The sequence below is a fragment of the Acomys russatus genome, chromosome 4 (genome assembly GCF_903995435.1).
Source record: "Acomys russatus chromosome 4, mAcoRus1.1, whole genome shotgun sequence".
NCBI classification, from domain to species: domain Eukaryota; kingdom Metazoa; phylum Chordata; class Mammalia; order Rodentia; family Muridae; genus Acomys; species Acomys russatus.
In genome coordinates, this window is record NC_067140.1 from 26,493,989 (window position 1) to 26,520,956 (window position 26,968).

At 54.5% G+C, this 26,968-nt stretch overlaps 2 protein-coding genes across 3 annotated transcripts; both read right to left on the reverse strand.

The window, feature by feature from the left end:
• Positions 1-388: 388 nt before the first annotated feature.
• Positions 389-13,630, reverse strand: Cables2 (Cdk5 and Abl enzyme substrate 2). 2 transcript variants are annotated; one of them, XM_051143949.1, is made up of 10 exons: positions 13,278-13,630; positions 4,932-5,003; positions 4,729-4,821; positions 3,630-3,707; positions 2,800-2,908; positions 2,264-2,429; positions 1,841-1,944; positions 1,397-1,503; positions 1,016-1,220; positions 389-932 (listed from the first exon to the last, which is right to left on the reverse strand). In XM_051143949.1, exons 1-10 carry the CDS (start codon positions 13,625-13,627, stop codon positions 792-794), a joined length of 1,425 nt encoding a protein of 474 aa, XP_050999906.1. In that variant the 5' UTR covers positions 13,628-13,630; the 3' UTR covers positions 389-791. The 2 variants fall into 2 exon arrangements, with proteins under 2 accessions (XP_050999906.1, XP_050999905.1); XM_051143948.1 differs by lacking the exon at positions 4,932-5,003 and having other exon boundaries at positions 13,278-13,627.
• Positions 13,631-16,918: 3,288 nt separating this feature from the next.
• On the reverse strand, positions 16,919-26,010 carry Rbbp8nl (RBBP8 N-terminal like). Its single transcript, XM_051144858.1, has 13 exons — positions 25,896-26,010; positions 24,479-24,521; positions 23,644-23,739; positions 23,130-23,242; positions 22,697-22,769; positions 22,445-22,587; positions 22,275-22,357; positions 21,891-22,057; positions 20,261-20,972; positions 19,902-20,028; positions 19,529-19,602; positions 18,917-19,034; positions 16,919-17,115 (listed from the first exon to the last, which is right to left on the reverse strand). Exons 1-13 carry the CDS (start codon positions 25,954-25,956, stop codon positions 16,919-16,921), a joined length of 2,007 nt encoding a protein of 668 aa, XP_051000815.1. The 5' UTR covers positions 25,957-26,010.
• Positions 26,011-26,968: the final 958 nt, after the last annotated feature.

Here is a 26,968-nt window from a genome sequence, read left to right on the forward strand (position 1 = left end):
ATCTGGGTCTAGCAGGGACAATGGCACAGTGGATGCACAGGCATGGTGGCCTAGGTGGCAGGAGCAGTGCCTTCCTGCTTGAGGGTCAAGTGTAGTTTCAGTCACCAGCACACCTTATTGGGCTAGCTTCTGTTCCCACACTGTGATGCCCTTTAGATATTGCTTGGGAAAGTCAAGAGCCTCAAGTCAGTTGTCTTAAAGGTCCAGTGCTGCAGGAAGCTTCCCAGGAGGTGACACAGATGGGTGGTGGGATTGGCCAAGCTCTGCTGTGCATGTGATGCATAGAGGTTTCACAGTGAGATGCGTTAACAAGGGCTGAGTGAGCAGAGTCAAAATGGAACAGGTCAAGGTGTCTGCGCTTTCCTCTACCTTAACAGACGTGGGGTGCTTGGGTCAGCACACCAGGAGACAGCAATTCCAGCATGTTCAGAAGGTATGGACACCTAGGGCTCCACAGCAATGGTTTCATGGCTGTGACGGGTTGCAAGGGCTAAGCAAAATGAAGGCTGGACCTCAGGATTCACAACGTAAACCAGGCTGGTTTCAGGCACCGAAAAGCCCACACTGCTCATTTACTTCAGGAAAACACTCAGAAGTGCCTTGAGGTGTATCCGAAGTGCCACTTTGGAATGAAAGCAAGTGTCTCTTTCCAAGGAAACCAAGAGCCGCCTTGGGCTGTGAGGAACAAGTGGAGTACTGGAGGAGGGGCAGGATGGGAGTCCTCCCAGTGCTCTAGCCAAGCTACAGGTCTTCCTACCGGGCAGCCTTCTTTTGGGGTGCACTGTTCTGGGCTAGAACTGCTGGGTGAGGCGTCTGTAGTGAGGTAACACTTGGTTCTCAGGGAGGTACAGGGCCAGTTCCAAAGCCACAAGCACTGTGAACTCAAATCCAATGAGATCTCTCCTGTTGAACCGGAACCTTTCCTCCAGCTTCTGCAGTGAAGGAAGCAGAGGTCAGGGTTAGCTGCTGTGTGGTCCCACCTGAGGCTCAGTGCCACGCAGGTCTCTGCACTCACATCGATGAGCTGCTTTACTTGGCTCCTGCGGAGGTCGCTGCTGATCTTGGCAGCCAGCAGAACACAGGCGCCCGCACACAGCTTGCGGTTCTGTTTGTTGAGCTTGCCCTGCAGTACCAGCTTCTCAAAGTACACGTAGGCCATGGACACGGTCACAGGCTCCAAACTGCACTCTTCAGAAAGGTTCCGCATTTCACGTTTTAAACTGTGGGTGGGATGGGAACCATGTCCCTGGGGCAAATCTATGTCATGAGACTAGGATAAAGCAGCAGCCACCCTTTGATAGCTATGCCATGTGCTGGGGGCTGTCAGACACTTCTTTCTCCAAGGAGAGAGCCCAGAGCCGAATTTTGTGCCTGGGTAGGGGTATCCCTTCCTTACCTCCTAATTTTGCTCAGTGTCAGTTTGATATGAGGGAACTTCTCCCTGAAGGTCTCATTCATGTCCTTTTTGAGGTCTGCAGGCTTCACATACTCTATAACCGTGGTCTGTAACAGAAGTAGAGGTAGGTGGGGGCCAGATGTCTGGAGAGTGGAAGGCCTGCAGCCTGGATTTAGACATGAGCATGTGGGGCTTCAGCATTTCTGAGAATAAAATGGCTCAGCCTGTCTGTGGATAGGCCCAGTTGGCCAGGCACTCAGCTGACCCCAGGAGACAGTCCAGCTGGCTGCTATCCTGCTTTGGCAAACGGCCCTTGTCTAAGGCCTTGTGCAGCTACCTGCTGGTGCTGGGTGGGGACAAAGCACCCTGGGATGGTTGTTCTGGGTTCTGGGTGTGGAGGGGTGCTCGCTCACATTTGAACACCACTAGGGCTATGAAACTCACCATGTATGAAGCAAAGATAAGTACCCGCTTGTGCTTCCCACATGGCCACTGGGGGTCGTCCAGGAGGTTGGGGTTGTATTCTATTGCATCTCCCCCGTCGCTTCCTGTAAGTAGAGACAGCCACTGACACCCTAGATCCTCATCAGAACCCACGTCCCTGCCCCCCAATGAAGAGGTACCACATCACAGCAAGCTCCCCAGCTCCGCGGAGGGTCCAGGTCAAGGGCTTGGGTACAAGAAACACCTGGGCAGAACCCCCTTCCCATTCTGATCCTTTCCTCTGCCTGACTCAGGCAGAGCCTAGGGCCATACTATCTCAGAGGAAAAGGATTCCTCTGAGTGTGGCTCATATTGCTGTCTGCCTCATCCTGGCCCAGACAGTGCTACTGCCCCCTTGTACCATGAGGAAGGCACCTCGGCTACCTAGTTCTGTGCCAGCTGGTGTTGACTTGGTAGGCACAGATTTGTGTCTTGAGCCTGGTGGAGCCCGGGTAATGCTTGGTCGAGGCTGGGGCAGCAAGCCATGGCTGTCATTCTTGGGTATAACCAGGGCGTTAGTGGGGTACAGGAATTTTGCATAGGACACGACCTGTAAAAGCAATCACGTTAGCTTAGTTTTGCTTCTGCAGGTCAGAAGCTCTGCTTCCTCCACCCTCCAGTGAGGAGCCTGAGCACCATGCTGCTACCCACTTGGAGTGGGCACTTCCATGTCAGAACACAGCCTCCATCCCTGATCTGGGCCCTGCAGGTGGCCTGTCTCCCCATCTTGGAAGACTCTTGGCCTAGTGGTCCAGAAGCAGGGCTAGATGTGGAGAGCTCAGGGGGAGACAGGTGGGTTACCCATGGCTGGTAGTGGCCATGTGAGCCAGCTAGTGATAGGTCTAACAGGATGTGTGGCTTGCTGCCAATACTGTCTTAGATTAATGTCCGTCTAACTCTGCTGGCCACAGTGCTCTTGCCTTTCCATCTGCTCCCAGCTCAACGCCTTCCAACTCAAAGACCATCTCAGAAGAAACACAAACGCCGCCGGATGGGTGCCTCTGTCTCTGGCTGTCAACCCTCAGGTCACTGCAATGCATATGGGAGAGGGAGGGAGGGCATGGATGTCAGTGGGTGGATGCTTGGTCCACAGTGAATCCACATGCAGTTCAGTCTGCTCTTCCACCCGCACAGAATTGTTCCTGCCACAAAGCTGCTAGCCTAAGAGAAGTAGATGGCCATGACTTTAGAAGGCATGACAGAAGTTTAACCTAAAGGCAGTCCGCGCATCATTCCTGTCCTGTGGCAGAAGTCATCTGTCAGAGCACCAGGAAGCTGCAAGTCTGGAACACCTCTGAACACTTACCTGAACTCTGGCTCAAATTTACTCCTCTGATACCTCTGAACCTTCCACTGTACCCCACAGCTTAGCAGCTGGCCTGGGATGCTGAGGACTGGCTACCGCTCACTCTGGTCAGGAGGTTTCTTTGTGCAGACTATTGTTCTGTGGGGTCACATTCAGCACTGCCCCGCCCCAACAGCTGTTTCCTTCTTCCCTGAGTTATATTCAGGACACAACTGCCTGGGTTAGTCACAAGGTTTTAGGAGCATATCAGAGAGAGAGGGACAGGAATATCACAGACAACCTACATAGTTTGAATAGAACTTATGGCTCCCTGGGGAATAAGAACCTAAAATACAAGTTCCTGCGTTGTGCTGGAGGACGATAAGCATAAGGACCAGCCTACCCCAGTGATAGGCTGCACTGATGCCTTGTGGGCTGGGCTCAGCAGGACCTGGGCTTTCTTACCTGATCCGTAGGCCCTCTCCATAGGGCAGGACTGAAAAGGCTGCACACAGGGACCGCTTGGCACAGATGAGTACAATCCTGTGGGAGGTCCAGGTCAGAGCAGGGCAGTAACTGTCCTGCCTACATTTGGGTGATGAGAAACTGCCAGAGCCATGGAGGGCACTTGGATTCAGGAAGCCAGGCCTGGCATCTTAGCACTTGGGCCTGATTCCTTAGAGCTGTTCCCAGGCCCAGCACATTAGGAGCACAATAGTGCTGCTAAGTAGGTCTCTTTTGGCCTGTAACATACAAGGCCATAGACTTCATGTTTCCTGAGAGCACAGGTCACCCAGGAAAGGCAGCCTCATTTGTACAAAGAGAGGGCACAGGAAGGTTCAAAGTTCATCAGCATCAGTTCACAGTGGTCCAGACAGATGCAAGGCCTAATGCTACCAGAGGGACCCAGATCTAAGACAGAGCTCAGCTATGCAGGGGGCTTAGCCTCCCCCTCCCCCCATACTCAAAGCTGCAATCAGGCCACTTTACAGCCTCCCCAGGGCTTTAAGGGAGCTATAGGACACCTACCAGGGTGACTTACACAAGGAAGGGGGACTCTGGCCTCAGAGGGACTGGGAGTGCTGCTCCTGTACCAGAGCAAGACATCTGCACTGCCCAGAGCTCAACTTAGCACTGTTTTGGGGAGCCAGACACTAACTAGTTTGGGTTAAGCCTCCCACATATTCCCCAATATGCCGTATCTCCTTCCATGTGTCCCCAATGTGATTATGCTTCCTCTTACGTGTTCCCAAGTGTGGCATGCCTTATCCTGCCTATGTTCCCTAAATATGACCACACCTCCTATCCTGGGCACATGCAGGATGGGGCCCACTTTTGGCTTCCCTGGGATTGTTCAGTGACCGCCATGCTAGCCAGTGTTCAGCTAATGCAGAGGAACACCAACGCTCAAATCTAAAGGTCAAGGGCAGGGAACGAGTGATGAAGCAGCTGCCGGTGCCAACAAGGGTAGGCCCGGACCTCATATGGCTGCCCTCGGTAGATATGGCCTGGTCCTGCAGTGTAGGGAGCACAGTGGGCAGCCCCAGGCCCTGCACGCGCTTACCTGCTGTTCTTTGTGTCATACTGCCTCATGTTCTTGATGAAGTGGGTTTTCTTCAAGCCTTTGTGTCTTGGCGATCCAGATGCATGCTTGGTTCTGTAAGGTAAAAAGCACATCATTCTTGCCCTCTTGGACCTTCTTGGGCCCCAGAGGTCAGAGGCAGTTGGAGCTCAGGGCCTTGGAGCAGGGGCAGGTAGGGTGTATACCTCTGCACCGAGGCACATCCCACTGCATCTTCCAGAAACTCGAGGGAACAGCGCTGAGATGTGACTCGTCTCCTGTAGGAAGACATCATGACCTCAGAAGAGACAGCACACAGACTCCAGGAAGCCTTGGCAGCCAGGGTCCTTGAACGGAACTGAACTAGTGTAGGTATATGCAGGCGAGGACTGTCATGAAACTGCGAGGCTTCAAGACCCCGTGAACCAAAACTGCAGCAGGGTGGAGGTGGTGGATCACTTCCCTGCCACAAGGTGCCAACCTTTCCTATGTGGGGGCATCTGGTGCATGGCAGTTCTAATACAGAGGGAGGTGGGAGGGAGGGGGACAGACAGACACACATGTACAGATAGACAGACATGCACATAGAACATTCTTATGCAACTAAGAATTTCTGCCTGGACTTTGGGTTCCAGCTCCATGTTACCCCGCAGGAGACCCGCTGGTGGATCGTCACTAAAGGGCAGTAACAGCTCCGCTTTGGGAGCACTGTGGGATGAGATCCCCACCTTCATAGCAGGATAACCAACTCAGGCACTTAGTTCCAGGGTTTAATGACTATATCATTTACTGACCTTCTGGTCCTTCCTTAGGACACAGTTAGTGAAAATTACAGCAAAGCTACAAGGGTGGGCTTCTGGAGGCCAATGTCACAATGTGGGAAGGCAAGAGATGGTTTGCAGTTCTGAGGCTGAAGCCTGCCCTGAAGTCTGCCAGGACCCCCTGAACAGACAGACACCAGCTTTCCATCTTTATCCTATTATTAGACAAGTGGTACATGTTTTGTTTGTTTTTGAGACAGGGTTTCTCTGTGTAGCCTTGGCTGTCCTGGACTCCCTTTGAAGACCAGGCCGGCCTTGAACTGAGATCAGCCTGCCTCTGCCTCCCTGAGTGCTGGATTATGGGCGTACACTACCACACCTGGCTGTGGTACATACTATTAAAGAAAAAAAATTAGGAATAGCTAGGCATGGTCTTACAAAAGGTAGCTGGGAATAATCTTGAACTCCTAATGCTCCAGCCTCCACTGCTGCCTGCTGGGCTGACATAGAAAAGCACCTCCTTCAAAAGCTATTTAACCTTCACACCATGACTTCCTGTCAGATACCAGGGTTGCTGTCTTGGTGTAAAATCACTGTGACACAGGGTATATGCCTCATGACACAAGATTCAGCGTCTGTGTGTGTGCACAGGGTGCATTTAAGTACATGCCTGTGGTGCTGAGAATCTTAAGTCTCACACATGGTGGGCAAATTGCTCTACCACTGAGCTAGATTCCAGCTCTTAGCAATGCCCATCTCGCCAATCAAATGTACCTGACCCAGCTTTGTCACTGTGGTGCAGGATGCCTGGGCCATTAAGGATTAGTGGGATATGCAAACTCTCTTGTTCATCCTCACTCCCCTGCAGTCCTGGAACTAGAAATCTGGCCAGGGAATTCACCAGAACATAAAGTCGGAGGTTTCCCAAACAGAAGCCGAGGATACACATGAGCCACCCTCCTCCTGCCTGGACTTCAACAATTGTCAGGCATTTTCAAACAATGAGTTGAGCTAAGTGCCTGTGGGCTGATTGGATGAGGGGCAGCCTCCCTCAGATCTAGCATTGCTAATTTAATAATCTGACCCTGTGCAAGCTGTGGGGCCCTTTCTGGCAAGCTCAAAGCAGCTAAATGGTTCTCCATTCCACACACCTACCAAAGCACAAATAATGATGCTTTCCTCTTTTCCCCGTACCAGGATCCATGGGTGTACATGCTCTATACCCAAATATTCTCAAAGTGCAGCCAGTGAGGTCAAGCACTGCCATACAGCACTGTTAGGAAGACCTTCAGCTCTGAACAAGGATGGTGGAGAGGGTGTGGCTGGTAGTGGCAGGGATGTTGATGGTGGTGGAGTTACTTCTGGGGATGGTGTCAGTGGTGATGCAGCTAAAGTGCCTCAGTTGTACTAACTGGTGCCATATGTACACTGTACTTGGTATACTCGTGTCTCACTCTGAACCAAGTTCCCCTTACTTGATTGACACAGAGCACGGAGTGCCTACTTCACAGTTAAGAAGCCTCCAGTGGTGTTGGAGGCCAGCAGTCAAGGCCTACTGAAGACACAGAGATGAGGTGAGCCTGGTATCCAAGGCCTTCTAGGTACCTGGGGAAGAAAGCCCCGGGCTGGCATTTAGCCAGAAGCCCCAGGCAGGAAGTCAACAAGGAACTCAAGACTAGAACCTCTCTATAGCTTTCTTCAGGGTTCTGTGGCTGGCTGGGTACAGAGGATTCCCATACATGAGAGACTCAGTCAGTCCCAGGGCAGTATTTTCCCTGAGAGCTCTCAGTCACACGAGTAGGACCTATGGTTATGAGGCTACCTGCCTATCCTTCCAGGATTATGGGTGGGGAGCTTTTTTACAACATGAAAGGAGTCCTTGACTTGTGAGTGATGCAATTAAGCCTAAGCTCCCTGATCAGCGAGTCCTCTAGCTGGACGTGAGAATCCAGACATGAGCCTCTGACATGCAAAGGACAGTCAAACAAGGTCTAAGGTACTGCAGCTCAGAAATGCCTATCCTTGAGGACAAGAAAAATGCCTGCACGCCAGGTATGGGGTTGTGGAAAGGAAGGGTCATATGGAGAAGCTGCTACTACCACATAGGCTTAGATCCACTTGTTACCAGAAACTTCTACAAGTAAAAGCCCCTGGACCTCTAGGATCGGCACCTGCAGATCTGAGCATGCCCTGCAAGAAACAGGCCCTTCATATGGGGATGCTGGTGGGATTATGTCCCCTCCAAATTAACCCTGGGACCTCAGAACATGAATGAATTTGGAGATACAGTTGTTAAGGAGATTAACTGGGATGGCCCTTAATCCAATGTGACTGGTATCCTTAAGACACACAGAGGGAGGACCATGTGATGACAAGGACAAGTCTGAGGTCAAGGGAGAGGCCTCAAAGGGAGCCTGCCATACCTTCTTGGGCTTCTGGCTTCCAGAATGTGAGAAATAAAAGTGTTGTTTGGGGGCTGGAGAGATGGCTCAATGGTTAAGAGCACTGCCTGCTCTTCCAAAGGTCCTGAGTTCAATTCCTAGCAACCACATGGTGGCTCACAACCATCTACAATGTGATCTGATGCCCTCTTCTGGCCTGCAGGTGTACATGCAGGCAGAACACTGTATACATAATAATAAATAAATCTTTTTTTTAAAAAAAGCGTTGTTTGGGGCTGGAGAGATGGCTCAGTGGTTAAGAACCCACATGATAGCTCAATACCATTTGTAACTCCAGTTCTAAGGGAGTCAACACTCTACTCTGCTGACCTCTAGGTACACAGGCAGACATGCAGGTAAAACACCTGTACACATAATTTACCAGCCCACTGTCAGCCCTGCAGGGCTGCTGCATGCTAACTGCATATTGGTCCCTGGACTAGGTCAAACACTTGTCAGTAGCCACTTATACTGGAGAGCTGCATCTGGTGAGCACCAGCCTCCGACTGTCCCTGTACCACCATTAGCTAAGGTTCCCCTTCCAGCAGAGCAGGTGGTTTACATGAGGTGTGGCATGGACAGATACTTACACGCCAGGTGGATCTCTGAACCATGCCCTTGCCTGTGCTTGCTGCAGAAGCAGCAGATATAGCCACTGCCTCACACCAACACTTCAGAGGCTGTGACACTCACACTCAAGTGGGGGTGGCAGAGAGGCCAGCTTGACGAAGGTCAAGGTCACACAGTACAAAGGTTTTGGTGGGCTCTGAGACCCACAGTTCTCCCTTCTTACCCACATAGTCACTTACATCCACGAAATGGCAAAGCCACAGGAGTTTGTAGGACACTAAGCAGAGTCAACTGTCTATAGCACCGCTGCCTTTGGTGCCACCTCTAAAGGACCCTGCAGCCACCAGCTGGGCCTGTACTAGGAACAAGAACCAGCCCAGAGAGGCTCTAGAAGTGGGCAGGTGAGTGTGTTAGGCCAGAGGGAAAAGCTAGTGGCTTAGAACAGGATCTGTCAGCCAGTCAGAATGGCAGACTCAGGCAACCACATGAGTGCTCATGCTGTGGTGGGTGGTGGGAAGCCGAATCTGCCCAGGGGCACTAGCCAAGGGCAGGAAGCACAGGTCTGGAGCAGAGAAATGCAGCTTGCTGACACGGGACAGAACGTGGGGCCCGAGGGAAGGGCCACCTGCCTGCATGGCGTTCCCTGAGGTAATTACCCATGAGAAGCCAGGTGGCTGATCATAGCCCTGGGATCTCATTTGCAAGTCCATAGAGGCAGTGTGGGAGGGCTGTGGCAGATCTTCCCTCAGTTGCCCAGCTTGTTCTTCCTGCTGTTTTCTGGTCCCCTGGGGATGATGTGCGCCCAAGAGGCTTGTGCAATGTTCCTAGTTGGTCCAACATCTTGTTCCCCATGGCTTTCTCTTCCCACATAAGCATGTTATTCTAAACCCAGTGCTTAGAACTGTACCAGGTAGGCACTACTCGTATTCAGTTTCAGGTAGGGAAACTGAGGTACAGAGCCGCTCAACTTGTGCCATATCAAACAGCTGACAAGAGAGGAGTAGAGGCCTGTGTCCACAGCGCAGGCGCTGAGGAAGGGCCAGGGTCTCCTAGTGCAGACCTTGTACTCCACAGACAAGACAGGGTCACACCCACAGTGTGCTCTGAACTGAACCCCCTGGGAATAGCAGCTGTGCTGGTGAGAAGGGCAGGTATGTGGGATGGCTGTGTACACAATGCTCAGATGTGACACTCTGTGACAAAACGTGTCTTTGTAGGAGATGGCGGAGGAGGGTGTGAGGAGACCTAGGGGCTGTTTCTCTGGAGTCCATGGTGGCCATGCACGGTGTATGTCCCCAAACACACACGGGGAGCTAGCTGCACATTAGGTTTCCATGTACTGTTTGCATATATGTGGAATCTCTATTTGAAAACTGCTAAAAGCAGACAGACACTGAAGAACAATCTGGACTTTTTGTTGGCCTCAGCTGACACTCCCCAACCAACCACACAAGTTCAAATGTGGCAGAGCTGAGCTCAGTGCCTCCAGCTGCACATTTATACAGGACAGTGTCTGCCCTAGCTCTATGTGCATGGTGGTGTGGCAAGTGCTGGAGCCCTCTACAGTCACCTGGGAAGAAGAGACCACGGGTCAGGAGTGAGGCAGGTTGCTGGTTGCTAAGAGGGCTAACCCATTTAGCAGTTCAGCTGAGCTAACAGCTCAGAACTGCCCCTTAGCAAGCTCGCTGCTAGGGGAGTCCACTTCCCTGCTCTTCAGTCAGTATCTGAGACCTGACTACAGACTTTAAAAATGGCTGCTAAGTAGCAGGCTTCCTTCCTTGGTGATTAAGAGATAGGGAGAGGTCTAGGCAGCGCCACCTCCCCATGGCTGCGATTCTGTGCACATTAGGGAGTCACGGAGAGTGAACGGGCTGTGCAGGCTGAGGGCAGACTCAGGAGCCACCTGCCATGTGACAAGCTGCAGAGAAGGCCCAGTGAGAAACCTAGGCAGTACTCCCACCATCCTGGCCAGTGGGCTTAGGGCCAGGGAGCCTACCCTGCTAAGGACGTACAGTCAAACCACAGTCTGGTGCAGTCGGGCACCATGAGCCTGATCATACATATCATTTGGTTCATTGCAGACCCATATCTGCTAAAAAACAACCCCCCAAAACCCATGGTCTCCGGGTGAGTCTCAGTCTGAGGCAAAGCCAAGGTGTCTGGTCCCAGCACCCCATGTAGAGGCCTGTGGGTCTAGCGGCGTCACAGAGAGAGGCAGGGGCCAGGCACCTGGGCTGACTAGACAACTGAGTGCTCCACTGGTTTTCAGCCCTAGTGAGCAGATGCTGGTCAGAGACTAGTCTGTGGATGTCACGTGGCTCAGGAGCCACTTAGGGCTGGCCTGGGCCCCTCCTCCACATCAAAGCCCAGCACATCCTCCTGCGCCCAGGCAATGCCAGGCTCTCTCTGACGGTGGGTGCATTAGGCTGCAATTTGCAAAGTCATTTGCCTGTGGGGACGGTCCCTTCCCACTCGTTTCTGCAGCAGATACTAAGCAGGACTGTTGTGAGTGTAATTAGTTACCCAAAAAGAGCCATCAAAAGCCCAGGCCCTGTGAGAGGCCCTAGCTACCACAGTACAGGAAGGGGTCAAGGCAAAAGGAGGACGAGTAAGAGTCTGTGAGGTCACACAGGGAGACGGAGCAGCACAGCGCAAGCCCCTGGCACCTGAGGCCTGTGGAAGCTACACAGGATAGGAAGCGCCCAGCCTCCAGTGACTGGCATGCAGGGCTAGGAGAAGACAGAGCTGATGTTGAGACCTGTCACGCTTGTCTCCTTTGTTGCTGTGGACCTTCTGCCTGGAAAGCCTATGTCTGCATACACTTCAAACCTGACCACAGATCATAGAGATAAACCCACTCCCAGCCATGCAGTAAAAAGAAACACAGTAAACAGCGCTAAAAGCCCTATGCAGAAAACCAGCAGGGATTCTATCACTAGCTAAAAAAAACACTACTCAGAGCTCCAAGTTGTAACAAGTGGTCACCTTTACTGAGTCCTTAAGCTCGGCCTACTCCACAGAGGGGGCGACTGAGGCTCTGAGAGACTCACGAGCTGCTCAAGGTCACAGAGCTCTCGGACGGAAGGCCAGTCTGTCCTCACTGTGACACAGCCTTCAGGAACTCGAGGGTTTTGCTTCTTAAAAAAAAAACAAGTGATCAGGGAACTAAGTCTGGGTGCCAGCCGGCCAGGCACAGGCCGGGAGCTGAGGGCAGACAGTCCCACTGAGGGCTTGTGCCCACGAGAGGAAGGGCAGCGACTCCCCAGCACCAGGGGTGCCAAGAACTAGGAAACAGAGCCCAAGAAGAGAAGAAGACAGGCAGCTGTGGCTGTGGGTGGTGTCAAGGGTATTAGAAGGAAAGTGGAAGGCACTCCCAGGATGGCAGGGAGTGGCTCAATGGAGGAACGAGGGTGACTGGAGTACCAAGGTGTGCCCCAACCACACTCCAGCCTGTTCTTCAGTTCTCTGCCTCTGCTCTTCACAAGGGGTGTCCAGCTAACACTCTGGGATAAACTGACCCCCCTGTCCCCTGCCTGCAGGCTAACATAGTGACCACAGAAAACTGAGGTCCTACTGGCCACACGGACATGTGATACAGACCTGGGAGGCTCCTCACTGTGAGCCTACAGTTTATCCATGATAGGCCTACCTAGGGCTTCCTACATCTGGGAGTCACACAGCAGAAGTTCTGCCATATTAGCAGTGGGGCCTGCCCAGAAGGTGTCCAGACCTGGTTCTTACTGTCACTCTTCTGGTGAAGACTGAGAATGCAGGAGGGGGCTGAGACTGTGTGACATGGTGCCTGGCAGCTGGGGCCATCTGGGGAGGAAGAAGAGCTGTTCTGGGCTAAGGTGAGGGGCTCCTAGAAATGACCCAGAGGAGGAAGTATGTAAAGTGTGATATGGCAGGCCCTCAAGTCCAGGAGGTGTGGAGGAGAAGGAGGAGGGTCTGGCCAGGTATACAAGGCTGAGGAGAAAGAGAAAGTGTGGTAAGACCCTGGCCCACAAGCGGAGGTGGGACACACACACACACACACACACACACACACACACACACACACACAAAGCAAGTAAAAAGTGTTAGAGTGGACAGGGAAGAGGTGTTGTCTACAGTCAACTAGGCTGAGGGAACGCTGAAATCCGTGTTCAGGGGGCTTTCAAGGTGAGGAACTGACTCCGTATCCAGGAGCTGGCAGCTTTGACAGAACCGTTCCCTGTATCTGGAGGACGACAAGCTTCCAGTCATCCAAATTTGTCCCCTGTATTCTGGACTGATGCTGCTAGATCAACTCAGCCCAAGTCAAGGGCAGGTGGGGCCTACAAACACTCTGACTCTTGCATGCCGGGGTGATGGGCCTTTAGGGCCCTCTGACCCGTGCGTGCGTGCGTGCGTCAGGGGCTGAAGGCCTCCCCCCTTCCCCTAGTCACCCAACACCCTGATCCTGGGCTGGTGGGCTCAGGTCATCCTGACCCTACGTCCTGGGCTGACCCAGTCCGGGTCACCCAGACCTCTGAGTGCTAGCTGATGGGTCCCACGTGACCACACCTGTGCCTGTGTCCTGGCTGAATGGACCCACCTCACCTCAACCACGTCCGGGTCTGTCGAGCTTGTGGTTTACCTGAACTCTCGTGCCCTGAGCTGCCAGGCTGGGAGGAAGGACCCAGCTCACCACTACCTGCGTCCTGGGCTGCCAAGCCCACGGGTCACACCCCAGGGTGCTGGCTAGGCCTCTAGGCCATCCTAACCCCTGTGTGCAGCCGGCCCCGCCCAGCCTACTCACCTCTGGCGCTGCCCGTCCAGGCCGAGGCCGACGGGCGCCGTCGTGGGGCTGAGCAGGCCCTGGGGCGCGGGCCTGGCTGGCAGCCCCGGGAGGCCTCCGGGTGGAGCGGGCGGCGGCGCGGGCGGCTCGCGGGCCTCGGTGGGCGGCGGCGGCGGTGGCTTCTCGCCGCCAGGACCCAGGCTCGGGGGCCGTCCGTCCAGGGAGATATTGTTGAGAAAGAAGAGGGCGGCCTGGCGGCGCCGCGAGTCCCCGCGCCTCCGCGGCACGGCCGGCGGGTTCCGAGCGGCCGGCGCGGGCCTGGCGGGGCCGGGGGCCGGACCCGGGGCTCCTCCCGCCGCGGCCGCGGCCATGCTCGAGTGCGCCGCCGCGCCGCGCCGCCGCGCAGCCGCTCATTGGCCGCGGCGCGCCCGCATGCAAATATGCCTCCGTCACTCGCGCCCATTGGCCGCGGCGCGCCAGTATACAAATATACCTCTGTCACTCCCGCCCATTGGCCGCGGCGCGCCCGCATGCAAATGAACCTCTGTCACTCCGACCCATTGGCAGAGGCGGGTCTGCATGCAAATATACCTCTGTCACTCCCGCCCATTGGATGAGGCGCGCCCACATGCAAATATAGTTCCACAGACTCCATCCATTGGCCGCGACGCACCTACATGCAAATGAGTTTCTCGGAGCCCTTCCATTGGCTAGCGAGGTGCCCCGGCGGTCCCCTGGGTCCTAGAGGTGGCTATCATCTGTTGGTTGTAGGTTTGCACTGCGAGGTTGGTGGGTGCATAGAGTCTGTGTCCTGTTCGCCTGCCCAGGACGAATGATTGGGGCACCCTACAGCGAATTCTCATTATGGGACTCGGGTTGTGGGCCAGGTGTGGTTCCCTTGCCCTCCAGGCTGTTTCTTCAGAGCTTAGGACCTCTGGGCTGGCCATACAGCCACGGGACACCAGAGCACACTGCTTCCGGGCTGTGCCAGCGGGGCCTCCCTCACTGATTGCAGAAGAGACCCATCTGTGGTCTGAGGACAGCTGGCCCCTTCCAGGGTTGCGGTCTGTTTCAGCATGGACGTGGTCTTGAGTCTGCAGGGTGCTGGAACTTCAGTTTCCTCTTGGACAGGTGACCAGGGCTTTCGTATATAGACCTTTCTGGTTATGTACCATTCACTCTACCACAATCTGCTCTTTTCAGTTCCCAGCCTATGTGGATGTCTTGTCTTAAAGTGGGACCTTGGTGTTTGGTGGATAATTGAGGAGGCACAAAGGAAAATCTCCCTGATGTTCTAAGGTCACCACCTGCTCTGGTTCTGTGGCTACTGCAGCGTGTTCTGCAGTGGAGTTGGTTGAAGTACAGGGACTGGCTTCTTTGCGTGGGAAGAGAAGCCATTAGTGGTGTGACCCACAGGAGTCCACAGTTCCCTCTCTGCTTTCAAGACTCAGTCACGCTGATCATGTCAGACACCTCCTCTCCTTGGCAGTCTCCCTCTTTCTTTCTTTCTTTCTTTTTTCCAAGACAGGGTTTCTCTGTGTAGCCTTGGCTGTCCTGGACTCACTTTGTAGACCAGGCTGGCCTCAAACTCACAGCAATCCGCCTGCCTCTGCCTCCCGAGTACTGGGATTAAAGACGTGTGCCACCACGCCCGGCCCCCAGTCTCCCTCTTTCATGCCTGCACAAGTAGACTTATCCTTCCCTGCCCTCTCTGCTTCTCCCCTGCCTTTTCCAAACTGGCCTCTGCCAAGAACCAATGGTAAGGCGGGCAGTTTTTCTTCCTAGTAGAATGCAGGGCTTGGTCCAACTGTGTGGTGGGCACTCCCAGCAAGCGTCATTTTTGTCAGCTGGAAGCACTAAACACTGAAGGGGCCCTGGTGTCTGCTGACCTGGGTGTGGTGCCCAGCACCCAGCCAACTGTTTGCGAGTGAGCACGGGAGCCACTTACCTTTCTGAGTTTTGGTCCCCAGTAGCATGAAGAGCTGGCAGTATGCCTAACGTGGTTTGGGATGGGTGATTGAGACACAGCAGTGTTGGGTCAGCGGTATGGTCCTTGCCACTGACATAAACAGTCCTTGACAGGGAGGGGAGAACAAAGTGTGGCAACCGAAGCAGTTGTCAAATGGGAAAGGCGAGGAAGTGTGTCCCCAGCAGGGTGCCATGAGTGTGGACCTAGCCCTGAGGCCAGGCCCCCAATGCTGGCTGGCACTATGGGACCCGTGAGAGCCTTGGTGGACATTTAGGCAGGAACTTGGCTGTGGTGTTGTGGCAAACCTGACCATGAGGGCAGACTGAATAGAGCATAAGCTTGTGTTTAATTTAATTTTGGAAAAAAAAACCCCAAACAACTCATGAAACCTGTAATAACACACACACACACACACACACACACACACACACACACACACACACGCACACACACCCCTGAATGTCCTGTCTGGTGACAGATGAGAGGCCACTGTCTGCCCAGTGGAGAATGGAACCTCGTCAGGCCCAGACTTCACCCAGCCCCAGTTCTGGAAGTGTGAGACTTTACAGCTACATTTGCAGCACCTTTTATGCTGTGGTCCCGTACAACTGGCTTGGTTGCTTGGGTCTTCCTCACTCAGGTATAGTCGAGTGAGTTTTCTTTGGCCTTCGCCCTGACTTCTTAGCTGGCACCTAGAGGCTTATAAAAGTTTGCTAGGAACTTTGCCTGCTTCCCACACTCCTATTCACCCCTCAGAATCCAAATCTAAGTTTTAGGCGCCACCTTCTTTGACCTCCCCAAGACAGCTTCTCTTGTCCTTATCTCTCTCCTCACACTGGACCCTGATTCAGAGCTTTTACCCTTTTGCCTACAGCGCCTGTCTTTGCCCTGGAAATGGCAGTTCTTAAGTCTCCTCAATACCCTCAGGATTCAGTGGCCCAGGATTGATTTTTTTTTTTTTTTTTTTTAAGACAGGGTTTCTATGTGTGTAGCCTTGGCTGTCCTGGACTTGCTTTGTAGACCAGGCTGGCCTGGAACTCACAGACAACCTCCGGCCTCTGCCTGATCCCTGTGCTGGGATCAAAGGTGTGCACCACCAAGCCTGGCCTCAGGAGAGGGTGAGACACCTGCCTCACTAACACCAGGTTGTTAGAGTGCAGGAGCTCTGCAGAACATAACGGCCACTTTGTTTCTGCCTTCCTGTCCTTGTAGCTGATCCTAGACCGCCTGCCTAAATGGGTCAAGGCCTCTGACTTCAGCCCTGCCAGCTGCATATATTGCCCTTCGTGGTCTTCTCTGAGCTTTTGGGAGACCGCATCTGACCAGGTACCCTGCGTACGGCCCTCCCCTTTTCCTCTTTGCTGGCTGCATTTGCCCAGACTCCACAAGGGGGCGTCTGAGACCATTGTCTCTTGAAGCGTCCTTCCTGGCCTGGAAAAGTCTGCAGGGTCTGGGACCTCCAATTGCATCGGGAGGTGGGGCCGTTGCCCAGAAAAAGAAGCAGGAGTTGCAGCTAGGCTAGGGTTCCCCTACTTCCTGCCCTGCCTCCGGGTGCGGGTCCATCTTCCTTCAGGCTTGGGATGAGAAGGAGCTGTCGAGAGGCCTGGGAGGGGGCGTGGCTCACCAGCCCCTCCGGAAGCAGGCCACGCCTCCGTGCGCTCGCTGTTCCAGGCTCTCTTCAGGTTGGGAGGCTTCACACGTGACTAGTCCCTGACAGATGACAGACAGTCTCTGGGCAAGTGCAGCGTCTCTCAGTCTGGTGGGCTAGGACTCTCCCCCCGCTAATGGGGGAGAGGCTGCAGTCCTCCATGTCCCTTGGGCTCCTGGGACCTTCTGCTGGTGTCAGGGGTTCCTTTGGTTTCCTTCTCCCATGAGATGGCTTCTTGGGGGCTGTGGGAAATATGGGATTAATTATAAGAGACATGGCAGCAGGCCCTGTGGACTTGTAGGTCCTTCCTAGAGGGTCTTCTGACTTGCAACTTCTAGGCTCAGGAGAGCTCAACTCCATGAAGTCAGTCACCAGTTTTTGTTCCTAAGAAGGTAGTGAATGGGCGGAGCGAAGGAGGAGAACCACAGGGTATGGCAAAGGGCCACCTCTCCCACAGAGCCTAACTCCAGCCTCTCTCACTGCCACTGAGTGGCTGGGACTGTGACTACAAGGTCTGGGCAGGTCACACCTAGGACCTTCTGAGATGCTGGGTCTGTGTAGCAGACCTGTGGCTTTGGGCCAGTTAACCCATCGAGCCTCGGTTTCCCCGTGTGTCAAGCAGTGTCAGTTCTATGTACTGGCCAGAGTTATAAGCCCAAGGTAGAGATAGCTACATATCCTTTCCACTCTGTGTGGCTCAAGATAGTGCTGGGATGTGTGTGACACCCTGCTAGGTTAAGTTGGGAGCATGAATGACCCTTATAGGACATGGGCCTATTCTCACTGATTGCCAGACAAGTGTCCTGGAATGAAGGAGTGCCACCCACAGGATGCCTGGTGCCAGCCATCCTTTGTCCAATTACAGCCAAGAGGACGGGGGTGGGTGAGGGGGTGAGTAGGGGGAACGGGAGGGGGGGAGGGGGGCAGCTGACTCAGTGTGGAAGGTGACAGGCATACTGGTAACCCAGAGGACCACACCCTACTCCGTGTGCATAAAGCAGGAAGTGCTTGGAAGTGAAACAGTCACCCTGGCCTCCACTCCGAGCAAACACAGGTTGCGGTCAGTCCCTTTCCGGCAACAATGGCTTATTGTGGTGGCCCCGGCCCAGCCTGCTGAGCTGTAGCCTGGGCAAACATAGGCCACATGCATATTAGCTTAGGTGTTCAAAGACTCACCATTGTGCATTGGAACAGGAAGTGCCCTGATACTCTTCCCGGGGGACCAGGTTGAGATTCCTGCTATCTTATCAGGCAGGGTTGAGCTCAAAGGCACCGCCATGGGCAAACACGTGAGCAACCCTAACACCGAAGGAACACATACCCCAGGGCCAGCCGGATGTACCTCTGTGGCTCCCCAAAGGGGCACAGGAAGGTCCACAGATGCCAGTCCCAGGGAGCTGCTTGCAGGGGGACAGTAATAACTGTCCTCAATCCCCCCCTCTTTTTCCTTTTTGAGACAGGGGCTCATATAGCCTAGGTTGGCCTTGAACTTGCTATGTAGTTGAGGATGACAATGTGATGTACATTGTTCCCCTGTGGCTGGGTGCAGTGGTGCACACGCCTTTAGTCCCAGCACTCAGGAGGCAGAGGCAGGACAATCTCTGTGAATTCGAGGGTAGCCTGGTCTACAGAGTGAGTTCCAGGCCAGTCAGGGCTACCTAGAGAAACCTTGTCACAAAACAAAACAAAACAAAACAAAACATAATATTGTTTCCTGTGGAAACTGTCATATTTTTAGAGGTTGGCAAAGGAATCTAGAGGCTCATGTATGCCAGGCAAGCCTTCTGCCAGCTGAGCTACATCCCCAGCCCCTCGTGGCTCCAGTCTTATCCTACTGGGGTCTATGGAGCTCTGGTGTCAGTCTTCTTGAGGGAGGGACACTAAGGCAAGAAAGCCATTTGGTCAGGATTCACAGAGGCCTTTTCTGGAGGATGGCTCAGGACTTCAGTCAGGCTCCAGCGGGTCCTCAGGTGCCATTCTCCAGGTAGCTAGAGATGCACCCAGCACATACTGACCCTACTTGTCCCTCCAGGATGTAGGTACCTTTGTCCTGCAGGTCTGAGGCCCACTTCCTCTTTTGTTGTGGACCCTGTTGTTGGTCTTCAGCATGTCCCTCGCCTGGGATGCTCGGCTCTGCACTTGCCTTAGAGGTCAGGCCCACCTGAGCAGAAGGAAACGCACTCATTCAGGCCAAGGAGCAACCCCCTCTCCTGCCCGGGCATCTGCCAGAACTACCTTGAAGATTTATTTATTTATCTATCTATTTATTTATTTATTTATTTATTTATTTATTTATTTATTATGTATACAGGGCTCTGCCTGCATGTACATCTGCAGGCCAGGAGAGGGCATCATATCACATTATAGATGGTTGTGAGCCACCATGTGGTTGCTGGAAATTGAACTCAGGACCTCTGGAAGAACAGACAGTGCTCTTAACTTCTGAACCATCTCTCCAGCCCCCCCCCCTTTTTTTTAGGTTTTCCAAGACAGGGTTTCACTGTGTATCCTTGACTGTCCTGGACTCGCTTTGTAGACCAGGCTGGCCTCGAACTCATAGCGATCCACCTGCCTCTGCCTCCTGAGTGCTGAGATTAAAGGCATGTGCTACTACGCCCGACCAGAACTTCCTTGAATGAGTGGCTGAGGACCCACCTTAGTGTCTGAGGTATCCGACTCTTCTTCCAGTCGCTCCAGGTCTGGCTTCTGAGCCATGACCTTGCTGGGCTCTGAAAGACAAATGAGGTCAGCCAGGCTGGTGGCCTTGGGCATGCATTCCCGGGACAAAGAGAATGACTCTTCATATGAGGACTGTTAGCCTGCTGCAGGACTCTTGCTGGAGATCTGAACCCAGGCTTACCTGCTTGGCTCCTACAGCCCTGTGGGATGGAGGAGCAATGTCTTCTGGGCCTCAGAGCCTTGGTGCACAGTGGGAGAGACCCAGCCAGGGGCCAGCAGGCTGTCCCTTGCTTCCCTTCCCACTGTTCATCCCTTTCCACTGGACTGGGGCTCTGAGTGATGACTTTACCTGTGGTCCCGTCAGGGTCAACCCTCTGCAGATGGGGCACTGGCCTTGGCATTCTTCCAGCCTCCTCGTCTGTCCTTCCAGGAGATGCCAGGCTGGCGTGGGTCCCTGGGAGAGGGTGTGAGGTGTCCTGGGGGAGGCAAATTAATGGTTTGAGTATCTGTGTGTGTGTGTGTACCCCTGAGCCATCTCAATCTTCAGGCTGTAGTAGGTGTTCAACCCCTCCCATTCGAGTGTGAACAGCTAGGCTGCTCTTTGTCATCAACTGCTGGGGCAGAGAGAAAGCAGGCAGGCCAGGGAGGTGTAAATGCCACCCTGCAGTGGAGGTACATAAAAGATGAGGACCGGGCTGGGATCTTTACCTCAGGAGGAGCGTGCTCTTCAGGCTCCTGAGCTCTGGTCTCTGTGCTGTCATTGCTGGGAGTGTGGGGGCTATGAATCAGGGGTCTGGACAAGGTGGGCGGCTGGGGGCTGGCGATGTGAGCAACTGTGGGGCTGAGTGGCAAAGCTTGGCCGGTCAACTTGGAGATGTCTCGACACCGTCCCCGGTCAGAGAGGTCCAGAGGCTTGTCTGGGGGGCAATCTTGAGTGGTCACGTGTGCCTCCTTCCTCCAGGTGCAACCTTGGCCTGTGGACCGAGGGTGCCACGCATCAGGCTGGGCATCTGTGCTCAGAGCTGTCCTGGGGGCCTCACTCTCAGAGTTCTCAGAATCCGAGCCAGCTGGTGAGAGAGATGGCATCTCTTCTGGTGCAGATGGGACCCTCGACCTGGCACTGCCTGCCCGTGCCCGTGCGCGGAGCTGCTGCTGGATCAGCAGCAGGTGCAATGCTCCTTCTAGCCGTGGGTCCTGCATGCCCATGAAGGCACCAGGCTCGTCCCATGTTTCTGCCTCTCTAGCCTTCAGGCCGTGGGGCAGGGGGCTACTGGCCGATGTAGCAGGAGCCAGGGTGCTGCTGTGGGGGCTTTGCAGGTGCAGAGACAGGTGGCGATTCAGGAGGGAGAGGCGATCGGCTTGAAGGGAGCGCTTCAGGGTCTCATAGGCTATGGCTGATGGCCGGGAGGCCCGCAGGAAGCTAGGGGAAAGAGAAGAGTGACCACAGTGGCCCTTGGCCATCAGTGACTGGCTAAGTGAGCTCCGAGAGGGAGGACAAAAACACCTCACTTCATGGATGGGAAAGCTGAGGCTCAGGAAAGTCGGGTAAGCTACCTGAGATCACATGACCATGGGAAAGGGCAGGCTCTCAGGCCCTGGCTCTGGAGGCCACTAGGTATAGAAGAAGGTGGTAGATTTGGCCAAAGAGGACCCAGAGCCTGGACACTGGGTCCTTTATCTCCTCCTGTGTCTTAGTTAGCTTTAGCTGTCAACTTGACACGGCTTAATGCCTGCATCTGATTGGCTAATGTAGGAGAGGCTGCCGTAGGAGAGCCCTGCCTGTGGTGGGTGGCACCATTCCCTGGGCAAATGCTCCCAGCCTGTAGAAGAGAGCTAGCTGGCATCCTTCTCCGCGGATCCTGCTGCACTTGCTTTGTTGCGAGCAAGTCCCCCCAGGAGAGGCAATGCTGCATAGAATAGCAGGCCTTCTTCAACTTCCTGCTTGAGCTTCTGCCCTGGCTTCCTTCACGCATGAACCCTGAGCTGTGAGCTGAAATAAACCCTTTCCTCCCTTACATTGCTGTGGGTCATGTTTTTCACCACAACTGAAAGTGAGAAGATCTTGTGAGGGGAGTGTCTGACCCTCCTGTCCATCTCCCACGGCCCCACTGGCTCCACTAGGCAATGGGACTCAGGCTTTACATAGGTCCCCTGAGGTCCTAGCCAAAGTGTATACTCCACCGTGGTCTGGTCACTCAGGAACTGTGAGAGCTGTGAACCAACCCGGATGTCCAGAAAAGTCAATCCAGGAGAAAGTAGGGTACCTGGACAGATACTGAGTGGCACTCTGCTATGGAGTGCCAGCAGAGAGCTGCTCCTTGTAGTAGGTGGGCCTCACCTGTCCACGCGGAGGCCGTGTTCGTGTGCTGGGCTGGGCGGGCTGCTTCTGGTAGATGGTGGTGGGGGCGTCCCATTGGCAGTGCTGCAATCTGGTGGGCAGGCCCTGGAGCCAGGCCGCACTACGGCTACTGTCGAGTGCAGTTGGTTGGAGATGCACTGAGGGCTCTGTATGGGGCAGGGGGTGGGTAGGCCAATCACCCAGGCTCTCCTCTCCCACCTCACATGAAACTCTGTGTCCCTGTCTGGCCTGGGTACGGGCCTGATGGGTATGAAGCTGGCACAGGGCACCTTGCACACAGCAGGAGGCTGCTGCTGGCCTGCTTGCCTGGAAGGCAAGGGTGGGGGTGGGATGGGGGTGGGGGTCCAGGAAGCAGGTCCTCACCATGTCCAGGGTGCGTGGCTCGGGTAGGTTGGCAGCTGGGGAGACTCTGGCCATTGGGGATGTCTTGTGGCTTGACACCTTATCTGTGGGAGGAGGAGTCACAGCTAGGGAGACCCTGTGGCATCCCCCTAGGGGCCCACTCTCACAGCCTCTCCCCTAACCCTGCTGACCTTTGCCTGGCTGCTCTTCCTCAGCCTCCTCTGGGCCTCCTGGTGTGTTCTCAGTGGTGCCCTTCCGGCTACTGGGGGAGTGCAGTGGCATGGGTGACGGGGGCTCTGAGGTGCCCTCCCAGGCCTGGGGTGCAGTCTTGTCTCTGGAGAGGAACAGGGCTGATGATGAGGACGTAGAAGCGAGAGCACCTGGGGCGGTCAGGCCACTCCGCACGCAGGGTAGGTGTCCGGGGCCTGTGCTGCCCCACTCACCCCAGGCTCCGCAGCCTCTTCACTTCTTCTTTCAGAATCTTGTTTTCCTCCTTCAGCCCATTCATCTCATTGGCTGCAAGGAGTGAGGCCATAGGTCAGGGGTGGAGACAAGAGGCTCCCACAGTACAGGGAAGTCCTCTGCTTGCTCTAGCCTGGCACATAGCAGGAGGGACGGTGATACTGTCTGTGAGACAGTGTTGGTAAGGGCCAGGCTGCACCCCAGCTTGTCCCTAGAGCTCCTCTCAGGAAGGTTGGAGGGGACCCCCACCCCGCCTAGGAACTGAGAAGAGACACAGGCCACTGGGGGCCTTGTCCCATGTGTCAGGGAACCAGAGCGTGCCGCCTGCCATGTGCCGTGCCTCTTCCTTTCCTATGGTTCTGTGTGGGCTGGGCTGGCTGGCCCTGGGGTCCCTGGACTGTGGGTGTGGCTCACTGAGGATGCAGAGGTGCTGCAGGCTCTGCAGGTGTGCACTTTCCAGTTCCAGCTGCTTCTTCCTGGCCAGCTCCTGGGTGACCATGCATCGGTCGCACAAGCCAGCCCGCAGCCTGGGGACAGGGGGAGCCATACTGAGGCACACGTTCTGCTTCCTTTCCCTAACTGTGTTCCATGGACCCCCAGGCCTACCTCCTGCTGAGGGCTTAGGAGCCCATTGCAATTACATTTGGAAAGGAGTCTTTTGTTGTTGTTGTTTGAGACAGGGTTTCTCTGTGTAGCCTTGGCTGTCCTGGACTCGCTTTGTAGACCAGGCTGGCCTTGAACTCACAGAGATCTGTCTACCTCTGCCTCCCGAGTGCTGGGATTAAAGGCGTGTGCCACCACACCCAGTGGGAAGGAATCTTAGAAAAGAGGTTCTCTTAAAGGTCTGTGGAGTGCTGGCGTGGGGACATCTGTCTGGTTTGGTCTGTGCTAAAGATTCTCAGATTGGCTCTGGGAGGGGTTACCTCACCTGTTCTCCAGAACCCGCAGGTTCTCCTTCAGTGCCTTCTGCTGCTCCCGCAGCTGGTGATTCTTGGCAAAGAGCTCCTCTACCCTCTGTGCGTCTCTGTGTGACAGATAGCTGAGGTGAGCTGCTGGTCTTGATGCCCTGTGTAGCCTGGCTTTGGGTGGCTCCTCCCTAGCGGCTTCCCATGGTGACCTGCCCCGTCCAGTCTGATTGTTGTGTTGCCTTAGCTATGGGACCTTGGTCTAGTTCAATGGTTCTCAACCGAAATGGTCGAGGCCCCTTTGAGGATGTTGAATGACCTTTTCACAGAGGTCGCCTAAGACCATTAGAAAACACGGATATTTACATTATGATGCATAACAGTAGCAAAATTACAGTTATGAAGTAGCCACAAAGATAATTTTATGGTTGGGGGGGGGGTGTCGCCACAACATGAGGAACTATATAAAGGGTTGCAGCATTTGAAAGGTTGAAAACCACTGGTCTAGTCAGAGATGGGACACAGGAGGGTCACACAGCAATTGAGGTTGAGTTGGGCCTCACAACAAGTATTGTCACTGGCACTTTGTTCTCCCTGGGTCTCGAAGTGGATGGCCATGCCAGACCCCTTGGGACTGATGTCTCAATGGTCTAGTCCTAGCTCTACCACATAAGCAGTATGTCACCTTGGCCAAGGGACTCACTGCCCCATCCTTGCCATGCTAAGCCTCAGTTTCCCTTTGTTTGGGATGCTGGGTGGGCTGCCATCCTGAGACCTTGGGGGCCAGTGTGGGTGGCCATGGCCTGTGGGAACAGCTGCCCTCCCCTCTGCTCCTCTGGCTCAGCTGGGCTGACTCACCGGCACCGCTCTGAGTTCAGTTCTAGAAGCTTGTTCTGCAGGCCTGGCAGGGAGGACAGAGAAGGTGTGTGTCAGGTCCGGCCTAGCTGCCTCCTCACAGCAGTGGTGGGGCTGAGCAGCAATATGGGAACTCCTGCCTCAGCTGTCACATAGGATCCTCTCCAGACCCTGGGAAGGGTGTGGGGAGGACGCCCCATCTGCACCGCTGCCCAGATGTTCTGTTTTCCCGAGCTCAGCCTCTGATTAGAGGTTGGTAGAGACCCTGGTCCAGAAGTGCCTGGCCATCTGGGAGAAGCAGCAGATCTAAGAGGGGCTACTTTCTGAGGGACCAGGAGGGAAACTAGGTGCACCCTTAACTTCTCCTGGACCTGCCAATGTGTACTGGGTTCACTAATGGGATGGAAAGACTTGGCACCTGTGCTTCCCTTCTAGTTAGTTCTGTTCAGTCCTCAGATCAACATAGTCTCTGAGAGTGGGGCTGGTCATCTCCTCTCTCAGCAGCTTCAAGTTCTTTGCCTCTGGGGTTCAGCAGCCTCTGCCCCATCCTGAGTTCCTGTGTACCCAACCAAGTCCCTTAGCTATAATAAGAGTTATCTGTCAGCTCAAACCAATTGCCAAAAAAGGTCCACTCCTCTGTTAGGGAGTAGCCTGGTCTCCTCTTGGTCAGTGCTGACTCCAAGACTCTCAAACTCCAGTCCTGCTAGACCTAGCTTGTATCCCCAAGCACACTGGAGCAGGTATTGTTTCTGTAGCTTCTGGGACATTTCCTGTAACACTAGATGTGTAATCAACAGTTTTTTAGAGCAAGCCCCACAAGACCCTCTTCTGGCTGCCACACTTCCTTGGGATCCAGGAGGCTGATCCCAGCCTGGCATGGGGGTTCCCAGAAACATCCCGCATTCTTCCCTGTGGTTTGGGGGAGTGGCTGGTTTCTTTGACCTTAAGGTCTCCCAGGACTGAGCTGGAATTGCAGTGAAGTGGGTGGAGGGCACCCTGACCAGTGGGGGAGCTTAGCCGGGGCTGGAGGAAAGGCGTCCGTTCTGTGTCAGTGGCACCTCATATGGCCTTAGGAGCCTCTAGAGTGAGCACCCTCTCCCTCTCCCTCTGCCAGCCCTCTGAGAGGACACAGCAGGGACGTGCTTGGGGCTGGATGTAGCCTGTGGTCATGAGGTGTTGATAATGCCCCCTGCATATGCCCGTCTCCTGGTCCACACCACAGCCTACAGTCTATAGACATTCTGGATGATGCAATGCTCAGAGCTGAGTCTGGGCCAGGCTGCGTATCTAAACACATTGCAGCTTGTGTCCTTGTGTCAGGATTCCAGTCTCCAGCCAGCCAGCCAGCCAGCCGGACTGATAACTAGAGGGGATCCCTGACCTGCCAGGAGCGCAGTGGAGCCTTCCATTGGCCACTCACCCAGGACCTCCTTCTCATGGGCCTCCTTCAGCCTGTTCAGTGACTCCATGAAGTTGTCCATGGCTCGGGGTGCGCTGGCCACTCTGCACTGGCTATGAGGAGTGCTGGGGCCTTTACTTCCTTTCTGTGTCCAGCCTGCAGAGAGGGTAGGGGTGGGGGAGAAGGTTTAAGTAGGGGCTGTGGGCTGAAAAGTAAGTGAACTTTCCATGTGTTGGGCAAATCTGCTCCATGTGAGGGGTTGCCCAGGGAGGTGGGGTGGCAAGAGAATGGCTAATGGTTGGAGAGTGGAGGTTGAAATGGTCAGACTACTAGGCATAAGCCTTGACTTCTGAAGGCTGGGCAAGGAGTGGGGCCGAGGGACAGCTGGGGACCCTGAAATGTAGTGGATTCTATGTCACACAGTGGCTGTGGTGGCCACAGGAGCTTACTGACAGAGACATCTAATGGTGTGGGGGAGAGAAACCAGGAAGGTGGCTCCCAAACTGGTTTTATAGACCCACTGGGCTCCCATTCTCCTATAGTTGGCCACAGTAGTGGAGATGATGGTTGGTGACTCTGTGTTTGGTGGGAATGGAGAATTGAGAGGTCCCTCAACTGGGAGCTGAGGCTCATCTCAATGAAGGATGTCCTCATGGGTTTACTAACCACCCCAAGGCTGAGTGCCAGAGGCTGAGGGGCCAGGTTTAGGACACATGACTCTAGCTGCCTGTTTCCTCTCCTGGATTTAGTATGGTTACCACTTTCACCAGAACCATCTAATCCTCAAGATATCTCAGGAAATTTCTCCAAGTGGAAGAACTGAGGTTCAGAGAGAGCCTATCCCCATTTCTTTTACTGGGGGAAGGAGAGTTGAACACGGACCTTGCTCATTCATCTAGTGTGAACCTGGGATGTTTTCCAGTGGGCCTGTATGCTCAGCTGTGTAGGCCTTACCTTGCTAAAGGCTCAGAATGTGAGACCGGCTGGCTGGGACAAACAGGGCTAGCAAGGGACTGAGCCAGCACCTGCAATTCCACCCAGACTCGCCCAACGGGTGGCTCTTCCCAGGCCCCTAGCACCTTCTGTATGGGCTG

Bases quoted from the DNA above. Each gene is read 5' to 3' on its own strand.
- Rbbp8nl (XM_051144858.1), bottom strand. From the start codon at position 25,956: ATGGACAACTTCATGGAGTCACTGAACAGGCTGAAGGAGGCCCATGAG. The intron at 20,973-21,890 runs GTGAGGCCCACC...TCTTTCCCCTAG, and splicing joins CACGGCCTCCGCGTGGACAG to CTTCCTGCGGGCCTCCCGGC. The intron at 17,116-18,916 runs GTACCTACATCC...TATTTCCCACAG, and splicing joins CTCAGACCTGCAGGACAAAG to CCCCCAAGAAGCCATCTCAT.
- Cables2 (XM_051143949.1), bottom strand. From the start codon at position 13,627: ATGGCCGCGGCCGCGGCGGGAGGAGCCCCGGGTCCGGCCCCCGGCCCC. The intron at 4,822-4,931 runs GTATACACCCTA...TTTACCTTACAG, and splicing joins GGATGTGCCTCGGTGCAGAG to AACCAAGCATGCATCTGGAT. The intron at 933-1,015 runs GTGAGTGCAGAG...CCTTCACTGCAG, and splicing joins AAGTAAAGCAGCTCATCGAT to AAGCTGGAGGAAAGGTTCCG.